Below are 22,770 nucleotides of genomic sequence, written 5' to 3' on the forward strand. Positions count from 1 at the left end.
AGTGAGCTTCTGAAAACAAGTATCTATTGCATTACAGACAGAGAAGATAGTAATGTTTTCTAAGAGCAGTGAGTGTGCTAAATTAGAAAGATGAAGCACTTGGTAACAGTTTAGGTGATACAGTTCTCTTAAAAATGAAACAAAGTGGAAAACTTTCCTAGCCTTTACATCTGACACCTTTTTTTGTTTCTCTGTAGTGGAAGTTTTTTAATAGTTTGGTTTTAGAAGTATTTTCCAGTATGTTTTCTGTTCATCAATGAAATTCTGTGTTAGGTTCTTTTACAGTTATGTTTGTATGGATTCTACTTCATTTTGAAGTAGTGCTGGTTGATGACTAAAAGTTTATGGGGGAGAATTCTACAGAAGCACTCATTCCAGTGATGCTCCAGATGCAGAAAAAAAAAAGGAGTAAAGATATCCAAGGAAAGGAAGTCCAAGGGCTGCTACAGAATTGGAAGCTTTTGTAAAAATGTGTATGATACTGCTCCTGTAGACTTTTTTTTAATAAGAATGAGAATGCTGAATTACAGTTACAGATAATCCTTGGCTCCTAATAAAATACTTTTTAAAAATATGTCTGCTTTCCCTAAAGTGACAATTTTAAAGCAATATAAAATCCTTTCAATTTTTGTTCAAGTGTAGAAACCTTTCACAGTTGTGGTTAATTGCACTGCAGTTTGGCTAAACAGATTGGATATACTAAGCATACAAAAATGGGAGTTTAAGAGTAAATTCCATACAGGTATGACGAAAAAACCTAGGTTTGGCAATTTTAGTATGCAGCTTTCATTGAAGATACTAATTCTGTAGGAAGCCAGTGATAGTTTGGTATTGTTTTTATTTAATATTATTTTGTAAGATTCAGCAGTACCATTTTCATAGTTAGACTAATAAAATATAATGCCTAATCTCCAATTACTAAATCTTTAATGCACAATTCTAATGAGGTATTTATTCAACAGCTGTAAGTACTTAAAGTAAAAAAAAAAGGTCTTTGACATTGCAAAGGATACTTTCATTCACTTCACTCATCCATTTAAAATGTTTATTTTACATACAAATGTTTTCATGTTTTAAACTGTTTGCCTCCATTGCATAAATGTAGCAACTGTGCAGTAGTTTATCAGCAATAATTCAGCTATTGCTTTTCTCTTGCTTGTAAAAAATATCTGATAGTATTTACGACTTTTTTTTCTCCATCATTGTTGTATTGTTTACTTGTTGCAGGCTTTCTTAGCCCAGCATTGCCAAGATTAAATATTTTCATCAGGTCAGTCTGTATAAGAAAACAACACTATTGTGTTAATATTCTCACAACTTGTTCTTTCACTTCTGTGTCAGGGTGATGCAGCAAAGATGCCAGTCTCTGAGTGAATGGGGCAGAGTCCCTGCCGAGTGTGAAGAAAATTGAGTCTTCACTGTATTCCTCAATCTTGGTGCGTTCTTCATCCTTCACGTTCTTTTTCAAGTTTGCTGCAAACGCCAGGGCTCGAACCAGAATATCTCTGTTTACACAGTCGTCAAAAACTAATACCAGTGATGGCACCTAGGATGTTGAAGAAATAGTCCATACTTAATCACCAGCAGTAAGTACATGTAACCAAATCAAACTTAAGAAAATGGAAAAAAAAGTGCACCTAAACCATCTAAAGCAGAAATTGTATGAAATCCCAGTATGCAGTGAGCTCCTGACAGAAACTTGCACAGTGTGCATATTCTCTCTCTAGAAAAGACTGGCCTGTGCATCAATGAGCTAATAAATGCTTTGTATTTTCAATCTCCAAAATGGGCTGTCTGGAAAATTCCCATTTGGAAGAGAGGGTCTCCTTTCCTTCTCAGCCACGTTGATTTTGCCCTGTATGTTTTTGTTAGCATATCTGATAAATGAAAAATTATACACTTAACAAAGAATAGAATATTTAGCTACTCTAACCTTGTTTGAATAATGAAAAGACAGCTTTATCTAGACTAGCTTTGCTCATGGCAGATAGTTCACAAATAAAAGCCACTGCATGTTTTAAGAAAGTTATTTTGGGGATGGGGATGAGGATGCAGCACTATTCCAGCCCCTGACTTTGTTTGTGAAGAATTGAAACTGAAAGAAACCTGCGTGCCAAGGCCAACACAGCAAATGTCACACAAATTTCTCCATGAAGAAATAAGTAAATGCACAGGGAAAGAGCACTTAGAGGCAACAGTTTTATGGCTGCATTTGAACAAAGGGTGGGGATTCCAGTGGAATTTGTTGGGTTTGGCCCAGTACATTGGCTATAGAAACAGCAGTTGAAAAGGATCACTTACTGTACCGGTTCTATTTGATGTTGATAGTTTTCAATCTGTATACTGACCATGTGTCTGGAAAGGAAGTTTTGGGTTCCTTTTACATAATACAAACTGAAGCTGATGGTATTACCCCTTTGGTGGAAAGGGAAGGTTAGATCAGGCTTCTGCAAGTTATTGATTATTTGGAATGGTACACAGGAAGTAAAACCAACTGTCTCCAAGGCCCTGTGCCTCACCCTCTCCTAAGTACAGTAATCTGTATTACACTACCCTTTGGAATAAAGCCTGACCATGAAAGAATGTGCACTTAGCTCCTGATCTTAACCAAGCAGTATCTAGAATTGATTCTGGAATTGCATATATATTTCTAATACATTAAAATTCTTCTAGTGCATGCAATATTTTAACTGGTACACATGTATATATGCCAAAAATAAAATGAAGCAGCAAGAATCTTACTTGAGCTCTGAGAAGATGTCTTGTCGTGGCTGGGTTTGCAGATAAGTTCACAAGTACTTTCAAAACTTGAATCTGAAGTGAGGAATGTTCAAGTTCATTAAAAGCTCCAAAACAGTAAGTAAAGCTGTAATGGGTATCAATTATGTCAAAGTTGACTTGGGGAGGAAAAGGTAAAATGGGTTAACCAATACCTCGAGTATTTTGGTATAGGGAAAACCAAGGTATAGACATGTTAGAAGCAAATTCAGATTGACTTAAATATCAAAATAAGGCAAGACCCATAAACGAATCCTAGGCCAAATGCAGAATATGTTTTAAATACAAAGAAGATGGTTAAGTACTGCATTTAAAATGATCCAAAGCATAAACAAATACACCTTTGTGCTTTCTTGGACCTTGTGATGCTAGTCTTTAAACACTAGGAAAAGGCCATATTACTTTCTATACTTAAGTACAATAGATGTGTTTAGTGGAAATGTGTTTTTTGGAAAACTGGTTTTGATCTGATAAAGCAACCACATACACTGATGGTACCACAACATGTTGAATAAAAGCTGAGTTTGGTCCCTGACTGAAGCTCATTTCAGTATTACAAGTCACAAATAGGCATGATTTGCACTTGCAGTCACTAAAGTTGCCAGAGGTGTCATAAGCATAACAGAATTAAAGTCCGTAACTTAGGATCACTGTTTGGCATGTTTCCCTGCAGAGATTCATGCACCAGTGAAGCCTTTCCCATGCAGATTCTCCTTGGTCTGGGATGCAGTAGCAATGCTTAGAGCAGAAGAGAATTCTGGAGCTGCAACGGCGAAGGCACAGGGCAATCACAGTGCACCCTGCACTGCTTTGGTAGAGCTGTAGCCTGATGGTTCCACTACCAAGATTGCCTTCCCTCCCATTTTTCAATTTATATTGTGAAACTAATACAGATCCATATTTTAGTGCATAAAATCTGTTATCATTAAGGAATATTTGGTTTTTTCTTAGCACAGTCTAAACCATTTTACCAAAATGTTAAGAACAAGGCAAAACAGCTTCACAAATGGCTTGTAAAAATAACTGCACCCAGTACCTGTGTCCTTTCAGTCCCTTCTGAAAGCAAATGGAGAAAGCATGGAATGGAGTTTATCATCTTTTGGTGGTAGTCATTGGTAACAGACATATTTGTCAACAGCCTGAGTCCAGCTAGCTGCACATCAGAGTTCAGGGGAGCTGACTCAACAGTCCTACAAACTTGTGTAATAAATACCTGGGGAAAGGGGGGAAGAAATAAAGAGAGAATAGTTTTTAATAAAAGCGTATTTTCTGTCACAAATAGTATCAATGGCCTAGCTACAGTAACATAAATGCTTCCTGAACATTGCTGGCTGAATGGCGAAGGTTCTTGGAAATAAGTACATTTTTTTTGAATATTTCAAACATTCTAGTGGCATGACAGAAGCAGACCATACAGCATTATGCTCACTAATCTTCCTTTCAGAGCATAACTTGCTCTGAAAACTTAAATTGCTTTGCCTCCATCTCAGAAGTGACACAGCTGCTTTAAGGAGTTGTTTAAAAAATCACCTCTAAGTAACTAACACCCTAAATACTGAGAACAAGCTAAGGACAAGCTTTGAAATGAAATCCTTTCTCCCAGCCATGTGGCACATTTACTGGAGCACACTGTAGGAACAGCAATGTGACAACTGACATTAACTACTATTTTTACCAATTTTTCTTCTGGATGACAGTATGCAATGAATCTTGGAGTCCTAACTGAAGAAAAAAAAATACCCTTACCAAAGGAGTTATTTTCTACTTATACACCTAGGCAAATATGGACAAGCACTACTTAATAAAAATTGCCTATTGCTAAAGATGCTGCAAACTACCACATGCAGTCACACTACCTTTTTATCAAGCTACTGAAAAAAAACTAGTAAAAGTCTTCAAATCTGCCTCAGCTCACCACTTGGACACTTCTTGATCTATTGATTAATCAGATAGATTTCTTTCTTCTTCATGTTTAGTCCTTACATATCCATAGCATGTACTGTATTTACCTGTGGAACTTGTTATAATTTATACACACTTTTCTTTTAAGATGGAAATATCACCTGAAAAATTGGTCTAGTACAATCCCAGGGGCTCAATTACTCTTTTCTTCTCCCTCACTGAAGGAGTTCTGGCAAGTTCAACCTGCAATCCATTCTGTTAAACAGCCACTGGTGATGTTCTAGGCATGTTTGGAAATCATCTTACCTCACATAATTTTGCTACAATTTTGGCAGCACAATCTCTGTTTAATAGTATTTTGTGAAAGCTGAACACAAACTGCATAGGTTCCTGTCTTTTATTTTAAAAGTAAATTCCAGTGAAGCAATGCATTTCTAAGTTATCCTTTCAGTCATCCACATCTGCTGACTTGTATGTCTATCATCAAAGCATTTTGGCATCCTGGCATGTATTTAACAAATATGCTGAAGAACCTATACTATGTCTTTGCCTTGGTTATTTTGTTTTTCCCATTAGAAAAGAATCTTACCTGTATCTCTTCCTGATTTTTAATATTCATACTCAAATTATTAAGTGCATTCAGTGCTTTTTCTTTAACTTTGGGAACACAGTTGGAGAGCATCCCTCCAATAACAGACAGACCATCCAAATTTCGGATTATATCCTGAAATATAGAAGATATTTAATAGGATTTTTAAAAATTCAATTTAAATGCTGAAGCATTCCCTCAATGTCTCCATATTGACAAAAATGAATGTATGTGAATGAAGAATTCAGAATTGACTGCTCTGTTTAAACAGAATGTTAGCAGATACTGCTTTATTGCTTTACTGAAACTAAGAAGGGTTCTGCTTAGGAACAAAAGTATTAGTTGCTATTATTTGACAACAGTACATCACCTTTGCTTTTAAAATCTGGTCTGCAAAGCATGCTTAAAGCATTTTACATTATAAAGAATAAAAGGAAATTACTTGATAATGAGTTAATAGAACAACTGAGCCAGATTGCAGTACCTAAAAGTCCTGCTTGAACAGGACAGAATTTCAAGATGTAGCTTCATATTATTAGAAGTTCTGAAACTTTTTCCATTACACTTGTTTTTATTACTGTTTTTAATCTTTCTCACTGAGACTGTAACTGTCTTTAAAAAAAATACTGCTCTTAAAAAAAATTAAATGGACCAATAAGCTTTATGCTCCAGTTGCATTCTAATAGATTTATATTAAGAAAGCCATGTTGAGAAGCCAGAATAGATGGCAATCATAAGTAGCAAAAAGGGTGAGACCTTGGAGGTTAAACTGTTAAAAAGGCATCAAAATTGGCATCCAGCTCAAAGTTTTTCTGCATTCCATGTCCAAATGATTTGGAGATGCCTCGATAGTTGTAAAACTGCTAATTTTCAAACAGCACACAACTTTGTGAGGGACCAAAAAATATGGTTTATCTCATTAAAGTTTAGATCTGAACCAGAAAGTATTTAACCTAGTATTCAACACTTTCATTAACATTACATAATTGTAAGTAACAAAAGATACATTTACAACACTTCTGAACTACAGGACTCTGTATGGACTTCAGGTGGTCCAAACATTATAGTTCAATAAATTCTGTGAAGCTGATGAATTACATTATTTGAGCCAGCAGAAATTCAGGCAAGACATTAAATGGATTTTAGAGCACAAGCTGTCCTAGCTTTCAGTCCTGTGTCACTCTTTAGCAAAACAGCAGCTCTCCTCTGCCAGACTGGCTGGCATTGGACACTGTTGTTTTCTACAGAACAATACTCACTTGATTTACAGAGAAGGCAGCACTGTTACTGAGAGTGATTAAAGCTTGCTCTTGAATTAATGGATCATCTGTGGCCTGGAGCAAATGAATAAGTTTCTGTAGAGCATCCACATCCATGCTATGGGTTGACACTGGAGGACTGCTGTCTGTCAACATTTAAAAATTAAATACTTGATACTAAGTTTGAGACATTTCACTTAGTTGCTACTTAATGTTTTTTACAAAGCTGAAATTTAGCTCTCAGTTGTAGGACATATTGTTCTAATGTTGTGCCCAATCATCATGTCATGGTAAAAAGACTGTTTTATGACACTAAGATTTCCATCCTTTTCCTGAGTCCTCTAATTACCTCTTTTGAAGGTGGAGAATAAAAGGAACACACAATTAGAGGTTGAGGTGCATTACTTCCTGGTTAACCAATAGCAAATTTCCTCTGCAAAATTATTAGGAATATTCACTAAACATGGTTTGGGGGTTTTCTTTGTTTCCCCAAAATGAAATGTGAAAATTTGTCTGGGCACTGTAGGAAACAAAACTTCCAGTTTACAGAGTACTGCGTCCAGAAATTACAATAATGACACTTTGTTAGTATGCTGAGGTCCTTTGACAAAGTAACAGCCACGATGTTAGGAACTCTGCTGATCATGGCATCACTCAAAACAAGGAGGAAGGCTGCTTCTGAGTCAGGATGATGTAATGGAGTACCGGACCTTTATAAAACGGCAACAAATGTTATCAAAGGACATTTCAGCCAGGCTGGAAGCAGAACTATTTAGCCAGCTGAAGAGCCATGAAACCTGATCTGTGACTGCTGGACTAGTCATAGCCTACTTGGCTAACAGTGCTTTAAATTCCACAGCTTTACATCAGCATTTGACCAGGCAAACACCATAGTATTCTTTCAGGGTTAAAAAAAAAAAGAGGTCAAAGTTAATTATGATGATTCAAGAGCTCACTTCAAACATAAAATCGTTTTTCATCCTAGTCTAAACACCTTCCACTTAGCTTTGAATTATAGGGGGAACACAAATAACTGCAATAACATAAGTAAACATATTGATCATATGTACGCTTTGGGGAACTAATAAAAAGAAAAACAATAGGCTTTTCTAAAAATAAACCACACTCGAGAGCGCCCCAAATTGCCCAATGGCTATGAGGGCCGGGACTCAGGGCTGTGGCACCGCCTCTGTCAGGGCGCAGAGCCACCTCCGGGCCCCGAGCCGCGCTGCAGGGCCGCGGGCTGGGAACCCCCGGGCCCCGCGGAGCCTCCCCCGGCCCCGCCGCACACCGCAGGGGCGAAGCCCGCCCTGCCCTGCCCTGCCTTGCCCCGGCCCTCACCTGCCGGCGGGCCCCGCTCGGCCGCTGCTCGCCGCCCCCGCCGCCCGCCCGCCGCCAGCCGCCACAGGCAGTAGCAGGCGCCGGCCCCGAGCAGCAGGGCGGCCGCCGCCGCCCTCACCGCCGCGCCCCGCGGCTCCCACATCGGCCCGGCCGCGGCAGCGTGGCCCGCGGAAGCCACCGCCCCATCCGGCGCGGCTCGGCCTCGGCTTTGCCCTTCCCTCGGGGCACGGGCGCCGGGGCTGCGCCCGAGGTGCCGCAGGGATGCTGAGCCCACAGCTCCGTGTGCGGGCGCGGGAGAGGCTCCGCCGCTGCGTGACAGCGACGCGCTGCGGTTTCTGTTCCACAGGAAGGAATCACCCGCGCTCCGGGCCGGCCTGGTCCCGCAGCGCGTTCCCAAACACGCGGCCCGCCAGCTAGGGGAGGCGGCCCGCCGGCGGGAAGGGCGCTCCTGCGCCATGGCCGCCCTGGCGGGGGCGCATCATCCCCAAAGTGCGGGACCGCCGTCTCCGCTGCCCCTGGCCCTCCGCCACCCCTGGGTATCCAGGCGGTCGGCAGCCTGGTCCCACTGGAGCCGGTGGGACCACAAACTCCCCGGGAACATCCGTGGCAGGGAGCCACCGCCACCCTCCTCACCAAGCGTCCCCCTCGGCCCTCAGCAGAGCCCGGGGCGCGGCTCGTTGCGCCCCTCAGCGCTGGCCGGGGCATCTCGCATCCCCCCCGCTGCTCTCTGCTGCCTGGAGCGTGATTCTGTTCTGCTCCTTTTGTCACTAGCACGCTTCAAACGATTTATGAAAACTTTTGGAGCCGTAACAAGATGGAACAAAGCAATTCTGCTTTATAATCTATGTTAAAACGAGGATTTAAATGAAGACGAACCCGGCGAACTGCACTGGCACTTTCCCTGTTACGTTTAACTTCTTCTATGTTAATTAAAGAACCTCTAGATTCCAGCCAGGTAATTCCTTCCTCATGAGTGCAGTGGCTGCAATCCATGTTTTCTAATAGTCTGTCAGTCATAAAGATGACACTGGATGCTTCAGATATGCTGGTGGATTAGGTATTCTTGTTGGCGTAGCAGAAATAGACTTAAAAATATCAGAGAGTAAAACTGGCGCAGCGTGAAGGACTGTGGGGGAAGCAGGGTTGGTAGGTTTGCCCTTAGAATTTGCAAGAATTTTGTGATTCTCTGTGTTTCTATATTTTCCTCCCTGTTTGTCATGTTCACCTCTGCTTGTTACCAAATCTGCAGCGGCTGTTTTTCAGTTTCCTTCAAAAAAAAAAAAAAGGCACAATGCACAAATGTAACTTTAAGAGATAGCCTGATATATTTAAGCTGCCAAAATAGACCTCATTTGCAATCAGCTATTACAGCCAGGATTTCCATGGAAATACTAATAAAGAAAACTTAAGCCAATCACAATAATTACAGAGCAATGCTGCCATGTAGAGTACTTATCCTGGGAGTCTGTCTCTAGGTCATTCTTTGCTTTCTAAGCACAAAAACCCAAAATATAAGATGTACCACCATGAGGTGTCTTTCTTGATTCATCACTTTAAAAAACAGCTCATATCTACATTTCCAAGCAAAAATTATAGCATTATAGCTATAACAGCATTATAGCAGCAGTGAAATTAAGTTAATGGACTAAAAATGAAAGAATTAAAGATAAGATTAAAGAAAGACTGTTTTAAAAAGAACCAGTGAAAAATTACCCTGTGTGAGATATTTTTATCCTTGTTTTTCTTGTTTCTTAGATGTTGCTTGCTGATATCTAGCCATATTTCTTATTTAATTTTCTTATATTTTAATTTCTTTATGAAGTTACAGGATGCTTGGTGTGACGATAAATGAGATGATACTGGTCCTTTTATTAAGGAACATCAAAGCTGAGACCTTTGAACATTTATACTCATAGTCTCAAAGTTAACTATTTAGAGTTCTAAAATGGACATTTACTTAAGTCTTTTAATGATGAGGTTGTGGTTTGAACATGATCCAAACAAGCTGAAATCCAAGTAATCTTGTCCAGATAATTTAGGATTCCCTGCTGGATCTGAGAATTTCCTTCCTGTCTGATTTCTGTCTGTTCTCATCCAGATTTACTTTTAAACAGTACTCATTAAAAGTCAGGCAAAAACTGTAATCCTGCAAACTCTTATGTGTGACAACTTCACTGTAGTTAGTAGCTGTATTCTTACAATGTTAGAATTAAATATGGATGAAGAGCTGGCCCAAGATTTTTCTGCCCTTGGACTCAATTTTGCCATGAAGGGTAAATGGCTAAAGAGGTATTAAGAAGAAAGGGTGAAGATATGGGTGATTGACTCGTGACTGCTTGGCATAATTGACACAATTTTTTCCTGTTTTACACCTACTCCAAGCATTTTTGAAGAGTACTTGAATGAGGATTGCAAGACAAGGTGTTACAATTCCTTCCTTATTTAATTAATATTCTCAAATGTTAAACAGAGGCATTGCATTCCAGTATATCACTGGGTAGACTGGATTTCTTTTATTGGAGAACTTTCAAAACACCCAAAGGAGAAGTTGTCTGTTTCTTTGAAAAAGGGGTGGAGGGAAAGGCAAACAATCTACGAAAGAAACTTGAAGTAAAATATGGCAGTCACATACTGGCTTATCCAGCAGAGGGAGTAGCTTACCAATGTTGGGAATCGCTTTGGGAATCTGCCCATAGGAAAATTTGTGATAAAAAACCATTTAGGTGTTTATTATTTAAAACATTGCATGCCATGAATTACAATGATAAGTGATGCATTTCTATTTTTTTAACATAGTCAAAAATCAACCACACCTTGCAAGTTACATTTCTGTTAAGAGGATTGAAAAGATGCAAAGGTTGGAATTGGTGTGTTGACTAGTGTTGTAAATATTCAGATGTCTAAACTGAAGACAATGGCCTTTAATTTTGTCTTCACCTTTTCATATTGGTCTTGACTTAGATTCATGGAAACACAGAAGAGTTTGGGTTGGAAGGAACCTTCAAAGAACATTTAGTGCAACCACCCTGCCATGAGCAGGGACACCTTTCTTTCACTTGATCAGCTTGCTCAAAGTACCGTCCACCTGACTCTGAACACTTCCAATAGTGGGGCATCCCAACAGTTTCTGTTCAACTACCTTCAGAGATCCCTTCCAATTTACATTATTGTCTGATTAAGTCGCTACACATGGGCTGATTAGAGCATGGATGGCCTGTCAGGCTGTTCCCTCTACCTGCCTGCCCTGCTCTCTGCCTCTGCAGGGCATGGGGCAGCTTGACAGGCAACTTGTCTTTTTTGCCTCTGTGCCATGCGTGGCTTTTCCTCTGTCCACAGCATGGGTTTGATTTAGAGCCTTCCTCTTTTTCTTTGTCCTCCCACCATGCTTCCTGAAAAGAATTCAAGCACAGGCTCTCCATTAATTTAATGACAGCAAGAGGCTATATCTTGAAAGGAAAGTAATATTGCATGCCATGTTTTGACACTTTTACCAAGCACAAGAACTTTTTGTTTATGATTTCCAATAAATATTCACTTAATTAACTGCAATTTGCCCATATACATTAATATACTTTGAATGTTCTTGCTGTATGTGAGCTGAAAGTCCAAAAGTAAATGATCCATGTCCTTTAGCTGATAGCTAAAGATAGCTAAAGGACAAATGAGAAAAAATGGTTCATTGGTTATTGTGCATTGTTACTAAAAGATAATGTAAAATTGTCCAATAAAACAATCCTGAAAAGCAAATATTTTTAGCTGCATTTTGTTTTCAGTGTTAGTTACAGAATCAATTTTTGCCCATTCAATATATTCTTTACCTCATAGTATTAAACTTGCTTTAGATTCCATTTCTTATTAAGTAAATAAAATTATCCAATCTTATATACATTCTTTTTTTTAAATGCATATTAAAAGCAAGGAAATTCTTTGTAGGAATTGCTACTGAAATGCCACTTATTTTACTATCCTAAACTCAGTACTTAGAAGTCTACCAATGGAATTATGCTGATACATGCAATATTACCTTTAAAAATGGAAAGAAAGGGAAATGATAAAAAGAAATGCCTCTATTTTGCATTACTTTAAAAGATTCTGGTAAACTGTTGTTTATTTTAACAGCTTCGTAACTAGATGGTACTTTGCTGTAAATACAAGGAATTAATTTGCAGTTTCTTTTTGCAGGTGCTGCTCTGTGGTGTATTTATTGTTCATCCAGAAGACCCACTTATATTTTTAGAAGAAAAGCTCAGAGAAATAAAGGCAAAGGGATTAGATACTTTCTTATGATACATAAGATACTTTCTTATGATACATACTGAATTATTCTCTGTGTGTGTGTGTGTGTGTGTGTGTGTGTGTGTGTGTGTGTGTGTGCGCGCTATGTGATTTATAATATTGCACTTGGACTTCTAAAATATGCTAATGGTACAGCATCTATGCAGACTTAAATGATAATACTGCTTTTTGCAAATATTGATACCATATGATATTGCAAAAACAGTAAGACAATATCTCCAAAAATATAGAATATATTTTATTTTTATATCCATGGGTTTGGGGGTGTTTGGGGTTTTTATTTGTTTGTGGTTTTTTTTGTCTATAAAATATTTATTGAATATAGCCTTCACTTTAAGCTCCTCTTTGATTAGTTGATATATTAAACCCTTACTTTTGTGGTAATCAAAACTGAGGTGATAAGTGTTTTACCTTCATTGCTGTCCACAGCACATTTACTTGTATGAACCCGGGATGTGTCTTTCAAGCACTGCAACATTAAGTGAGGTATTTCCATTTTTTCTGTTCTCTGTGTGTTCTTTCACCCTGTGAAATGAAGACAGCACAGCATGAGATTAAAAAAAAAAAGAATTTGGTTTTGTTTATATTGGAATCTTAGAAAATAATGTGATATTTCTTGCTTTAATATTCTCTGCAATTTTCTGATTGAAGTTTTCAATGAGATGTGAGTAATAAATCCTTAATCTCTGGATCCACTCACTAAACAATTGAGTCAGTAAGTTGGCATGCAGTGTGACTGGATTTTTCTCTTGATTATCTCTGTGTAACTGTACTCAGTTTTGTCTTCTGTCAGTACATCTGTCCTGAGTTCACAGCAACTACAGTTCAGCTGTTTCCTCTTTTGCTGACTGTTCAGTTAGAATTCAGATCAGTCCAAAAGTGGAATGCTTGATTTTTACAGTACACATATACAAATACAAACTTGTTGCAGTCAAATCCTCTCATAGATTTTCTTAGGAGTAAGAGCAATACATGAGATAAACCCCAGTATTTTCTGAGGCCCATTGCTTTTTGTACTTTCAAACGATCATATCTTCTTTTACAGTGGTATTTTTAGCCCATAGACTTACACAGTTTTGGTTTTGTAGAAATTCAGACAGGTTTATTAAAATACCAGTTAGAATCGTGTGGTAAATGGCTGACATAACAATGGGTCATGAAACAATTTTAGCAGAGTAACTCAAATATTTAGTATGCTAAATAGCTGAATACAACTGATTAATAAAAGAGTGGACATGAGGGATGAAAGCCTGAATTTCAGTTATTGAGCTTTCCTACAAGGACAGAAATGAGTTCTGGTTTGTATGCTAATTTAACTTTTTCTTTAACTTCTCAGTAGTGGCATTTGGTAGTGAAGTACTTCTAACTATACACAGAAAATTATACTTGAATGTTCATCACCTCAAATTAGATCCTTTAATTTGCAAAAATCAACATAGAAAAGACAAGATTTAATTTTTTTGTGTGACTCAAAACATTTATAAAACAGCACTACTTTGTGTACTGCCATAAATTATTTTTTAGATGACTAAAGAATTGTGTGACTTTTACAGCAGAAACTTAATGAAGCTTTATTTTGGGTAATTATATGTATTTTTCACATACTTCAGTAATATTGTAGCAAAAATTTTTTGCCAAAGTATTTATGTTGCTCCTTTGTATGAAGAAAGAATTTTCATTTTAACACAACAACATAAAGTGAAATTACAAACTTAAATTTGGCATTAATTTCCTCTGATGTTATTCTGTGTTAAAACTCCTCAGTTCTGACTTTACTCCTGTTCCAAAGCTGACACTTCTGTACTTTAATCAGCTCTATTTGTGAGAAATATGGTGGTACACCCAGAAATAAAGGACAATTTCCATTTAGGTCTGAAAGTAAACAATCTGTGTTCTCTTATGCTCTTTCTTTGGTTTTTGTGCTTGGGATTAGGAAGATCACACTTTATGTAATCCAAATTTTCCTTTGAAAAATGGGGATAATACCTAGATATGTTTTAAAATACTATAATCACAATAAATAAACACATCTACTGATTTCTTTGTTATGTGCACAAAATGTGATGATCCTCTATTTAGAATTAGGCAAGGTGGGTTATTTTGTTTTGAAAAGCATACAGTGCTTATTATATAGGAGGTACAACTCTGCTAGGAACACTGGTGTAAATCCTTACTAAGAACCACAGAATTGGCAGGGAGGTGAATGTTTTCAAGCTGTGCTGTGGTTAACCTTGGTGCAGATTTGTCCAGGGTGTTTTTAGTCATTTTAAATATCACAGGTGTTGGAGACACACCAATTTCAGCAGGCAGTATATTCCAGTACTTTATAATCCTTTCTACTTCAAATATTTTCCTAATACAGTAGCCCTTCTTGCAAAAAAACCCAAAAAACCAAAACCCTAAACCCACCACCTGTTTTTTTTTTAATCTCTTTGTCTTTTACAATAGGGACATGGAAGATTATTCATTTTTCCTTTAATGAAGCCTTTCTAAGATTGTCTCAGCCTAGGGTTTTGTTAATTATCACATACATTGGACTGGAACAGAACATGTTCCATTTATAATCTCTCCCAGGAATATGTTGAGGTTTTTTCTAATATGATACGAGGGAGGTTTTGGCAAATGAATGTAGCCATGGAAAGTCTTATTCATTCAGCAAGTCAGACACAGAGAGATACTGCATTTTAATATATCAGTGATATATGACTCATTTGAAATACATTTTTGTTCTGAATCTAATTATTTCTTATTGCTTAGCCTGGAAGGAAAATGGGACTTCTACCAAAGGTCAAAATTGGTAAGATATAAATTGAATTTGCATTCTGTTACACTGGGGTTTTTTGTATTGCCAAGGAAATATGAATAGCATCTAAGTAAATGCATGTATCTAGCACTTTTAAATTATTTTCTATTAACACTCAAATATCCTCCCATAAATACAGATCTGTACTTTAGTGAAGTACAGGTGACAGTAACAGGACTTTATGGCAGTGGAAGCAAGCAAATTTTTATTGCTCAATACTTCAGAAAATTACAAACAAGTAGAAATTTTATTAAAATGAGTGGATGAATTGCTACTGAAAAATATCATCAATGTGTATTTTATTTTAATTATAAATAATAAACATCCGTTCTATTCAGAAGTTTATATTGTTGAGCTTGACTGCTTTGAATTTTACAGCACATTGCGGAGTGTTGTGGGTTTTACTTCAGTTCAGAAACTGTAATAAGTTACTCATTCTGTTTTACAGTTCAGAAGATGGATAAAATATAATTTGCTGGAAAGGAATGAGAAAAAAGCCAATGGAAGATGGCTCTACAATAGGTCCATTATAATATCTAAATATTAAAAGTTATTATACATAAATGGAACATAAGGGTGCAGACCGACAAGGAAAAAAAGACATGTAAGTCTAGGTAGCTGGTCTGCATAGGACAAAAAATAAATAATATACAATCTAAAGTTATACTGTGTAAATTAAATGTCCTTGGTCCAACAATTTATCTTGCTGTCTTTTTGCAGGATGCTATCCACAGGTTGGGCTGTGACAACTTGATTCTGTGAGTGCCTGGAGAGGCAGATCCTCGTGTTCTGTGCTAGGACAGATGGTGCTGGTACTTTTCTCCCAAGACTGAGCAGTGATACTGGTTGGGAGGTGTTAGGGAAGTGTTGGGGGTGTATGGCAGAAGTACGGGGTGGAAAGAGTTGGGATGCTTTTCTGGGAGGTGAAGAGTGCAGTGATAAGGTTAAAACAGGAGGGATCACAGACTTGGAGCCTTAGCTTTGATTAGATGGAATGCATGATGAGAGGTGAGGATGGAATGAAAATCAAATTAAGTCAGAAGACAAATTGGTATCTTAAAATACTTAAAATTTTAGTCTGACTAGATTGGGCTGGCTAAAGACGTCCTGTTTCTGGAATGTATCAGGGCATTCTCAGGAAATAATAGTTTCAAATTCTGTCCATTCTTAATAACAGTTGCACTGATTGGTTTGACTTCCATGATTAGGTTAGAATGCATATGAGTGAGTCATTTTTAAATTGTGTACATTTATATTGTGTACACTTTTGTAGACAATGGATCAACTAAGTCACCTAAACACACATTTCTGATACAATTCATCATGTCCTGGGATGGGTGCTGAGAGCTAGGGCTGTGGAACTTTGGGACAAGCTACAAAATAATGGCTTTATTTATGTGTAAAGTGTAGAGGGAACAAAAATTATTACAGAAAAACAAGAAGCCTGCCGAAATGCTTCCATTTTTTTATTTAAAAGATTGCATCTCCCTTGATCCAGAGAGAATTGCAAATCTGTGTGGTTGTTACTTGTGTGGTTTCTTTTTCTTGAGCTGTCATTATTTTATTCAGTATGGGAAATGCGGAAAGAGGTCCTTTCTTTAGAAGACAGAGCAGAGGTTTGCTCTGGCTGAGTCCCTGACCACTTGCTGCAGAAAGGCAAAGGTCTTTTCCTTTGTCCCTCTGTGAATCCTCATGTTCTCTTTTTTGTGGACCCAGAATGTTGATACAGTCTCCTTCAACAGGAGATCATTATTGGGTGTTGTCTCCTCCAGGCCAAATATGTCTTTGCTCTGAGCATTCACAGACTGTGGAAAATAAAACATGCCTGGACTTTTCAAAGTTCTGAAACTTATGATTAGTGGCTTTTTTGTCTCTGGCACTGTAGATGATGTTTGGTGATGGATCATTTCAAAATTACAGGCTATTTAGTAAATATAATTATTAGCACACTGTCATTTATTGCAGCTTTCTGTTCTGCTCCTGTGCCAAAATAATTTGTGAATTTTTACTTATGACTGGACAAGTTCTGTCCTCAGGGTCAGCTGGAAACCATTTGCTTTGTAAATTACAGTTTGCTAAAAAAGGTCAGTGGTACCACAGTACCCTGATGTTGAGTTATTGACAGAAAATGATTGCTGTGTTTTAAAGGTGGCTGCTGTGGTCTTGATACTGAGTTTTAAATTAGACGGAGTTTTGAAGTTAAGGAAGTCATCCACATGTCCAAATTAAACAGACTATTGGTTACAGAAGCCCATGGTGGATCCAATTATATTTATCATGGATGCAGGTCTTTGAAAAGATGCACAAGAAGAATTTGCTATCAAAAAGGCCTACACATTTCTATACATTAAAAATCTTTGTAAACCCCAACTGCATTCTGAATCAGCTAAAAATGTTTAAAATGAGTGTGGCTATAGCAAATTCCAAAAATTCTATTATAAGAGCACAAAGCCAGAAAACCTGGAAGAAGCAGAGAGACAGCTTATTGAACATACTTTGAGGAGCAGGCAAATTACCTGAATTGTATTACCAAAGCAATTAAATGCTGGTGGGAAAAGACACATTATCAGCAATTTTCCTGCTGATTTTTCCATTTCTATCTAATGAATTTATAGTCTATGGAAACTTGTGTAGCTAGTATGGAAATACCCTTCTATAAACCACAGTGGCACCTTTGCTGTGTTTTCATGCTGATATCTTATTATTAATTTACATATCTTAAATGCAAACTTTGGAAATGTTTAAGAAAAAATTATCTTCAGTGACAGGATATGGGATACAATTAGAAAATTAGGTTTTTTTATTTTTGTTATCAGCCAATTAAACTGCTGCCATTAGTGTATTACTGTGCAGTTATAAAAGTAATTACATTACAAGCATGAAGTTTTGCTCATATAAAAGCTGATGATGAAGGATGCTATTAACTGTGTTCCTTTCTGGTTTCTTCTGCATTATACAGAGCAATACTTAGAATTGCAGATTTTAAGTGTTGCACATCAGATATTTCAGCATGTGATAGTGTAATTCAGTACTGCAAATGGTTGTGGATATGTGACATTTTAGCATGTAAACATATAGAAAATATTATGCAGAAGTGACATCCATGTGTGTTATGTTTGAATCTTTGAGGTTGCTGTTCTTTTCATTGGCATAACTTCAAGGTATCAGTAAACGCTCCCTTGCTAGGAGCCCCCTGGGCCTTCTCCAAATGAACAGTCACAGGTCTCAGCCTTACTAACAGGGAATATGCTCCAATTCCTTAGCCATCTTTTTGCCCATTGTTGGACTCTCTCCAGTGTGTCCATGTCTCAGTACAGGGAAGCCCAGAACTGGACACAGTACTCCAGGTAGAGCCTCACTTGTGCTGAAGGGAAAAATTACCTCTCAGGATCTCTTGGCAGCACTCCTAATGCAGCCCAGGATACCATCCATCTTCTTTTGGCAAGGGCACATCATGGGTTTGACCTGGTGTTTAGCAGGACATCCAGGTCCTGCTCTGACAGCCTGATTTCAAGCTGGGCTGCCCCCAAAGTATTCTGGTGCCTTGAGTTATCCCTTCCCAGATGCCAGATTTTGCATTTCCTGAACTTCATGGGGTTCCTGTCAGCCCCTTTCTCCATCCTGTCAAGGTGTCTCAATGGCAGCATGACCCTCTGGTCTATCAGACACTGCTCCCATTTTGGTGTCATCTGCAGCATTGCTGAGAGTACACTCTGTCTCCTTGTCCAGGTCATTAATGAAGATATTTAATAGGACTCGCCCCAGTACTGACCCCTGGGCTATGCTCTTAGTTACTGACCTCCAACAAGAGGCTTACTGACAAAAAGAACCCAAACCAAAAAACAACAACAACAGCAAACAAGCTAAAAAAACCAACCAAACAAAAACTAACCATGATCCTAGATCAATGTGGTGTTCACAAATAATCAGTACTTGATTCTATTGCCAAATCGAAGTTCTTCTAGATGTAAAAAAGCATCTTAGTTCTTCCTGATTCTGTGCATGTGAGTACATGTGACCGAGGGTTTGGAGGTTAATTCCCTTTGTGACAGCATTTTGCAATAGTTTCAGGTCAGTAATATTTTTCTCAATATGGTTGTATGCTCCACTTAGCAGAGAAGTGAGCAGGAAAACTAAAAGCCTTTGTGATCAGTGTGAGAGGTTTAGTCCTAGTGTGAAAGTAGGAACATGGAATACCTGCATCCCAGCTGTTACTCATCTATCTTATCACGAAGAGTCGGAAAACATCTTGGAAGTGTTTTCATGAGAAGAAAAACTAGGCAACAGCCCAAACATTTTTGATTCCTGGCACAGTATTTCTGAAACAGGAGAATGTTACTGATTGACTCTTTTCTAGCCTACACTTTAACTGAATTCAAATGCAAAAAAAAAAAGGAAAATGTTTTTATTTTCAAAATAAAAAAGGGGTTTTTATGTTTTGAGACTAGAATGCATTTATTATTTAAATTATTGAAATTGTTGCTGCAGCCTATAGCAAGTTGAGTGATTTCTTTTGCTTTAGAAAATGACTGTAGTTATGGGTGAGAACGATTTTGTCTCTAGATCGGTGATGAAAAAGAAAAACTGGCTAAGACTAAAAAGTATTTTGGTCATAGTTTTGGCTTTTATGTCACAGGATAAAATTATACCAGCATGCAAATTGTGTGCAATTGTTAGTGACAGAATTTAATCCAGTATAATGAATTTTGGGAGCTAATAAAGAAAGCAAGGCAAAATAAACCATGCACAGCCACATCACCTCCTTTATAGGTGTTGTACTTAAAAACATTAAATCCTTCTATGATTGTTTTCCTTATGTATTTGGGTAGAAAACTAAAATCATTGGAAGTTTCTTGCATCTAGAGCTAAGAAAAAAGCAAAGAACAGTTGTGATAGAATTACATTTTGTATACAAATGGCCTTCACTGGCCCATTATTTAACTGATTCATATCTAGTGTTGATTATATCTGTTGGAGTGTCAGTATGTTGATTGCCATCCATTTTCATTTATCTTGCTAAATTCAATTCTTGTCTCTACAAAGCTTGCATTTTCCATTTTTGTAGATAATTAATGTTTTCTGTAGGCTCAAAATCAAACATTTTGTCTATTTACATCTACTGAGTGCTATTTTGAACTGTGTGATGAATCATATATAACAATCTACAGGGGCTTTTAGAAAACTTTGATTTTAAAGCTGTTTCTTCTCTCTTTGAAGATACACAATAGCTTTTTTTAAGCATGAAATGCATTTTAATCAGTATGCTATTGATATTTAGATTAACTACATATGTTTTTATGTTGAAACTCACTGGCTAGCTATATTTATTGCATTGCCTACTTGTGCCATTTTTTAAGTTCTTGTGGATGGTTTAATGTTGCTGCAAAACTATCTATTTTCTTTTAAAGATTAAAAATCATATTGAGATTCTTTTCCTTTGACATTTTTTCACCTAACAAACTGAGTTGAGCTGTCTGTTCAATTATGGGGTACCTTTCCATTCGAAATTATCCCAGCTACAGCTCTGACCTCATCTTTCCAAATAAATCCAAGATTACACAGATTTTGGCAACATGACTTTATTGTTAATGTTAAAAAAGCAATTATTTTTACTGTGGGTTAGGTCTGTTTGTCTGACTAAACATGTTTGTGGCAATTTCTTGATAAATTAATTATCTGCAATTTTAAAAAATTGGCTTTGTGTACTCTTTACTTTGGCCTGCGGTGCATTCATAAAATAGAAGTCTTTGTCTAATATCTGCATGTGAATGTCAATATGATTCCAGCTCAGACTGTCTTTGGCAAATCAGTGTGTTACTGTGCCAGAGAATATGAGTGCATGAGATGCATGGGTTATGGCTCAGCTGTTTGTGGTATTCCTCCACCTACTCAGAGATCGTGGAGAATCATTTGTCTTCCATGTGTGACTGGGAACTGCCTTTAAATGGTGCCATTAGTATTCATAGTGCAGGAGCTAAAATTTCCTCAGAAGCTTTTGAAGAGTTTTATTTCCAGTTTTGACAGACATATCTATTTTTCCTGTATTCTGTCATGGAAAACATGGCACAAAATGATCTTTTCTGTGTTTTATGTTGCTGTGTAGAGAAAGGGGCACTGCCTCAGTAGAGCACTGTAGTTCATACCTTAAGGCAGCACTCCTAGGACATGCACTGCATGTCAGGAAGACAAGGCAATTGTCTTCATGCAATTGTATCATGCGATTATTTCCTGGCTATGAACTGAGAAAGAAGGGAAATCAAGAGAGAAGTTATTGAAAGAAGAGCCCTAAAGAGCTTATAAAGGAAGAGGCCCATGATTTTCTTTTAGACATGGAAGCTCTTCTGGGACCTTTTTGATTAAACAGTACAGAAACATAGAGATGTCAAGATTAAATTGTGCTTTGTGGCTGTGGTGTTTGATGGAGGTTGTACTTTATAGTGCATTTTTGAGAAGCTCAGAGAAATAGCAATTAAACCTGTAATGCTGAAGTTTTTATCAATGGTTAGTCATTTCCCCCATATGTATGTTTTTCAGATATATTATTATCTTTTTTCTTGTGCTGCCTCCTTCTGCACTACCTTTATAACTCCTGTATGCTTTTTCTGTTCTTAGAGTCTTTTCTCAAAGAATTTGAGTCACTGTCAGGAGATCATGCTAGCCTATATTATCCTTGCCTCAACCTCCTGTTTCTATTGTTGTGTTCTTACATTATTTGTAGTTGCAATTACTGCAATAATTGTTGTCTATTGTGCCACATCCTCAGTGAGGGTGTCTCTTTGGGAATCCCCAGGGCCTTTGAACAAGAGCAATTAGGCCACTGCATGTGGTCCTCAGTCTTATCCCACTGCTCTTTCAACTGGTACTTTTTGCTGACCTGAGAGATCAGAGACTGCTCACACAGATTTTGTCTTATATTTTTCTTTTTTCTTAAATTATTCTCCAGGATTGTCTTTTCTACCCAGACATAGCCTGCCTTAAGCTAGTGTTTTTTCCCAGCACTGACTCTTTGCAGAAATTAACATAACATGGTCTATAAATGCATATTTTCCTACTCACATTTTCACCATTGGCTATGCTGCCAATAACAGATGTTCTGCTGCGGTTTTATTGCCTGTCCTTTTCAATCATACCCAGTGGTTCTGTATTGAGATAATTCTCCAGAGTTTGAGAGGGGGAGGAGAACATTACTTAATATTTGCTACTATTTGTGGCAACTTTTTTCTTTTTACTTTCAGCACTTTTAAGTTTCCAGAATATGCCCTATTTAGTGAATGTTACTGGCAAATAGGATTTTCCTCTCTGTTCTGTCTTATCAGGATTAACCTTTAACGGTGAAGATAATGCTTAAGATATTTCCAGGAACAGGGATGAGTCAGATACTGTTGTATTTTTGCTATGAAGTTTTTTAAGGATATTGTGGAAGAAATGGCTACACTACCCAGTTTGTCAGCAAAGCACCATTACATATATTCATATCTGTATAATGGAGGACATAATGGAATGCAAATAATAATGGAATGTGTTTGCTTTCAGATTTTTTGGCATTCCGACCACCCTTAACATCTCCTGATTTTTTTTCTTTGATGTTGTTCGTTTCTTTCATGTTAGCACTAAAGCACTGAATGCTTTGTCTTGTAGAACAAAATGAGCCACCTTTGGGACTCGTGGTTAAAGCACCAGAGGAATGCAAAAACACCATAATTGTCTCCAGATCTTTAAAGGAGGAAAGTTTCTATATGGAGACTCCCAGAACTTCTTCCATGGTAGTCAAGAGAAATTTAAAGTTTTGGCCCTGAATTTCT

General features: G+C 37.7%; 2 protein-coding genes across 3 annotated transcripts in view; one reads left to right on the forward strand and one right to left on the reverse strand.

Annotated features, from left to right (window-relative positions):
• Positions 1 to 579: 579 nt before the first annotated feature.
• On the reverse strand, positions 580 to 7,981 carry ARMC10 (armadillo repeat containing 10). Of its 2 annotated transcripts, XM_030960067.1 has the most exons (6): positions 7,870 to 7,981; positions 6,529 to 6,674; positions 5,270 to 5,404; positions 3,815 to 3,991; positions 2,743 to 2,814; positions 580 to 1,546 (listed from the first exon to the last, which is right to left on the reverse strand). In XM_030960067.1, exons 2-6 carry the CDS (start codon positions 6,643 to 6,645, stop codon positions 1,295 to 1,297), a joined length of 753 nt encoding a protein of 250 aa, XP_030815927.1. In that variant the 5' UTR covers positions 6,646 to 6,674; positions 7,870 to 7,981; the 3' UTR covers positions 580 to 1,294. The 2 variants fall into 2 exon arrangements, with proteins under 2 accessions (XP_030815927.1, XP_030815926.1); XM_030960066.1 differs by lacking the exon at positions 7,870 to 7,981 and having other exon boundaries at positions 6,529 to 7,639.
• A 343-nt stretch (positions 7,982 to 8,324) lies between these two features.
• FBXL13 (F-box and leucine rich repeat protein 13) overlaps positions 8,325 to 22,770 on the forward strand; it is a 62,619-nt gene continuing 48,173 nt past the window's right edge. Inside the window, 5 exon segments of the mRNA XM_030960841.1 lie at positions 8,325 to 8,675; positions 12,052 to 12,147; positions 13,690 to 13,745; positions 15,422 to 15,462; positions 15,465 to 15,559. Of these exon segments, the coding sequence (XP_030816701.1) occupies positions 8,325 to 8,675; positions 12,052 to 12,147; positions 13,690 to 13,745; positions 15,422 to 15,462; positions 15,465 to 15,559 (639 nt within the window).

This window comes from Camarhynchus parvulus, chromosome 1A (assembly GCF_901933205.1).
Source record: "Camarhynchus parvulus chromosome 1A, STF_HiC, whole genome shotgun sequence".
In the NCBI taxonomy this organism is placed as follows: domain Eukaryota; kingdom Metazoa; phylum Chordata; class Aves; order Passeriformes; family Thraupidae; genus Camarhynchus; species Camarhynchus parvulus.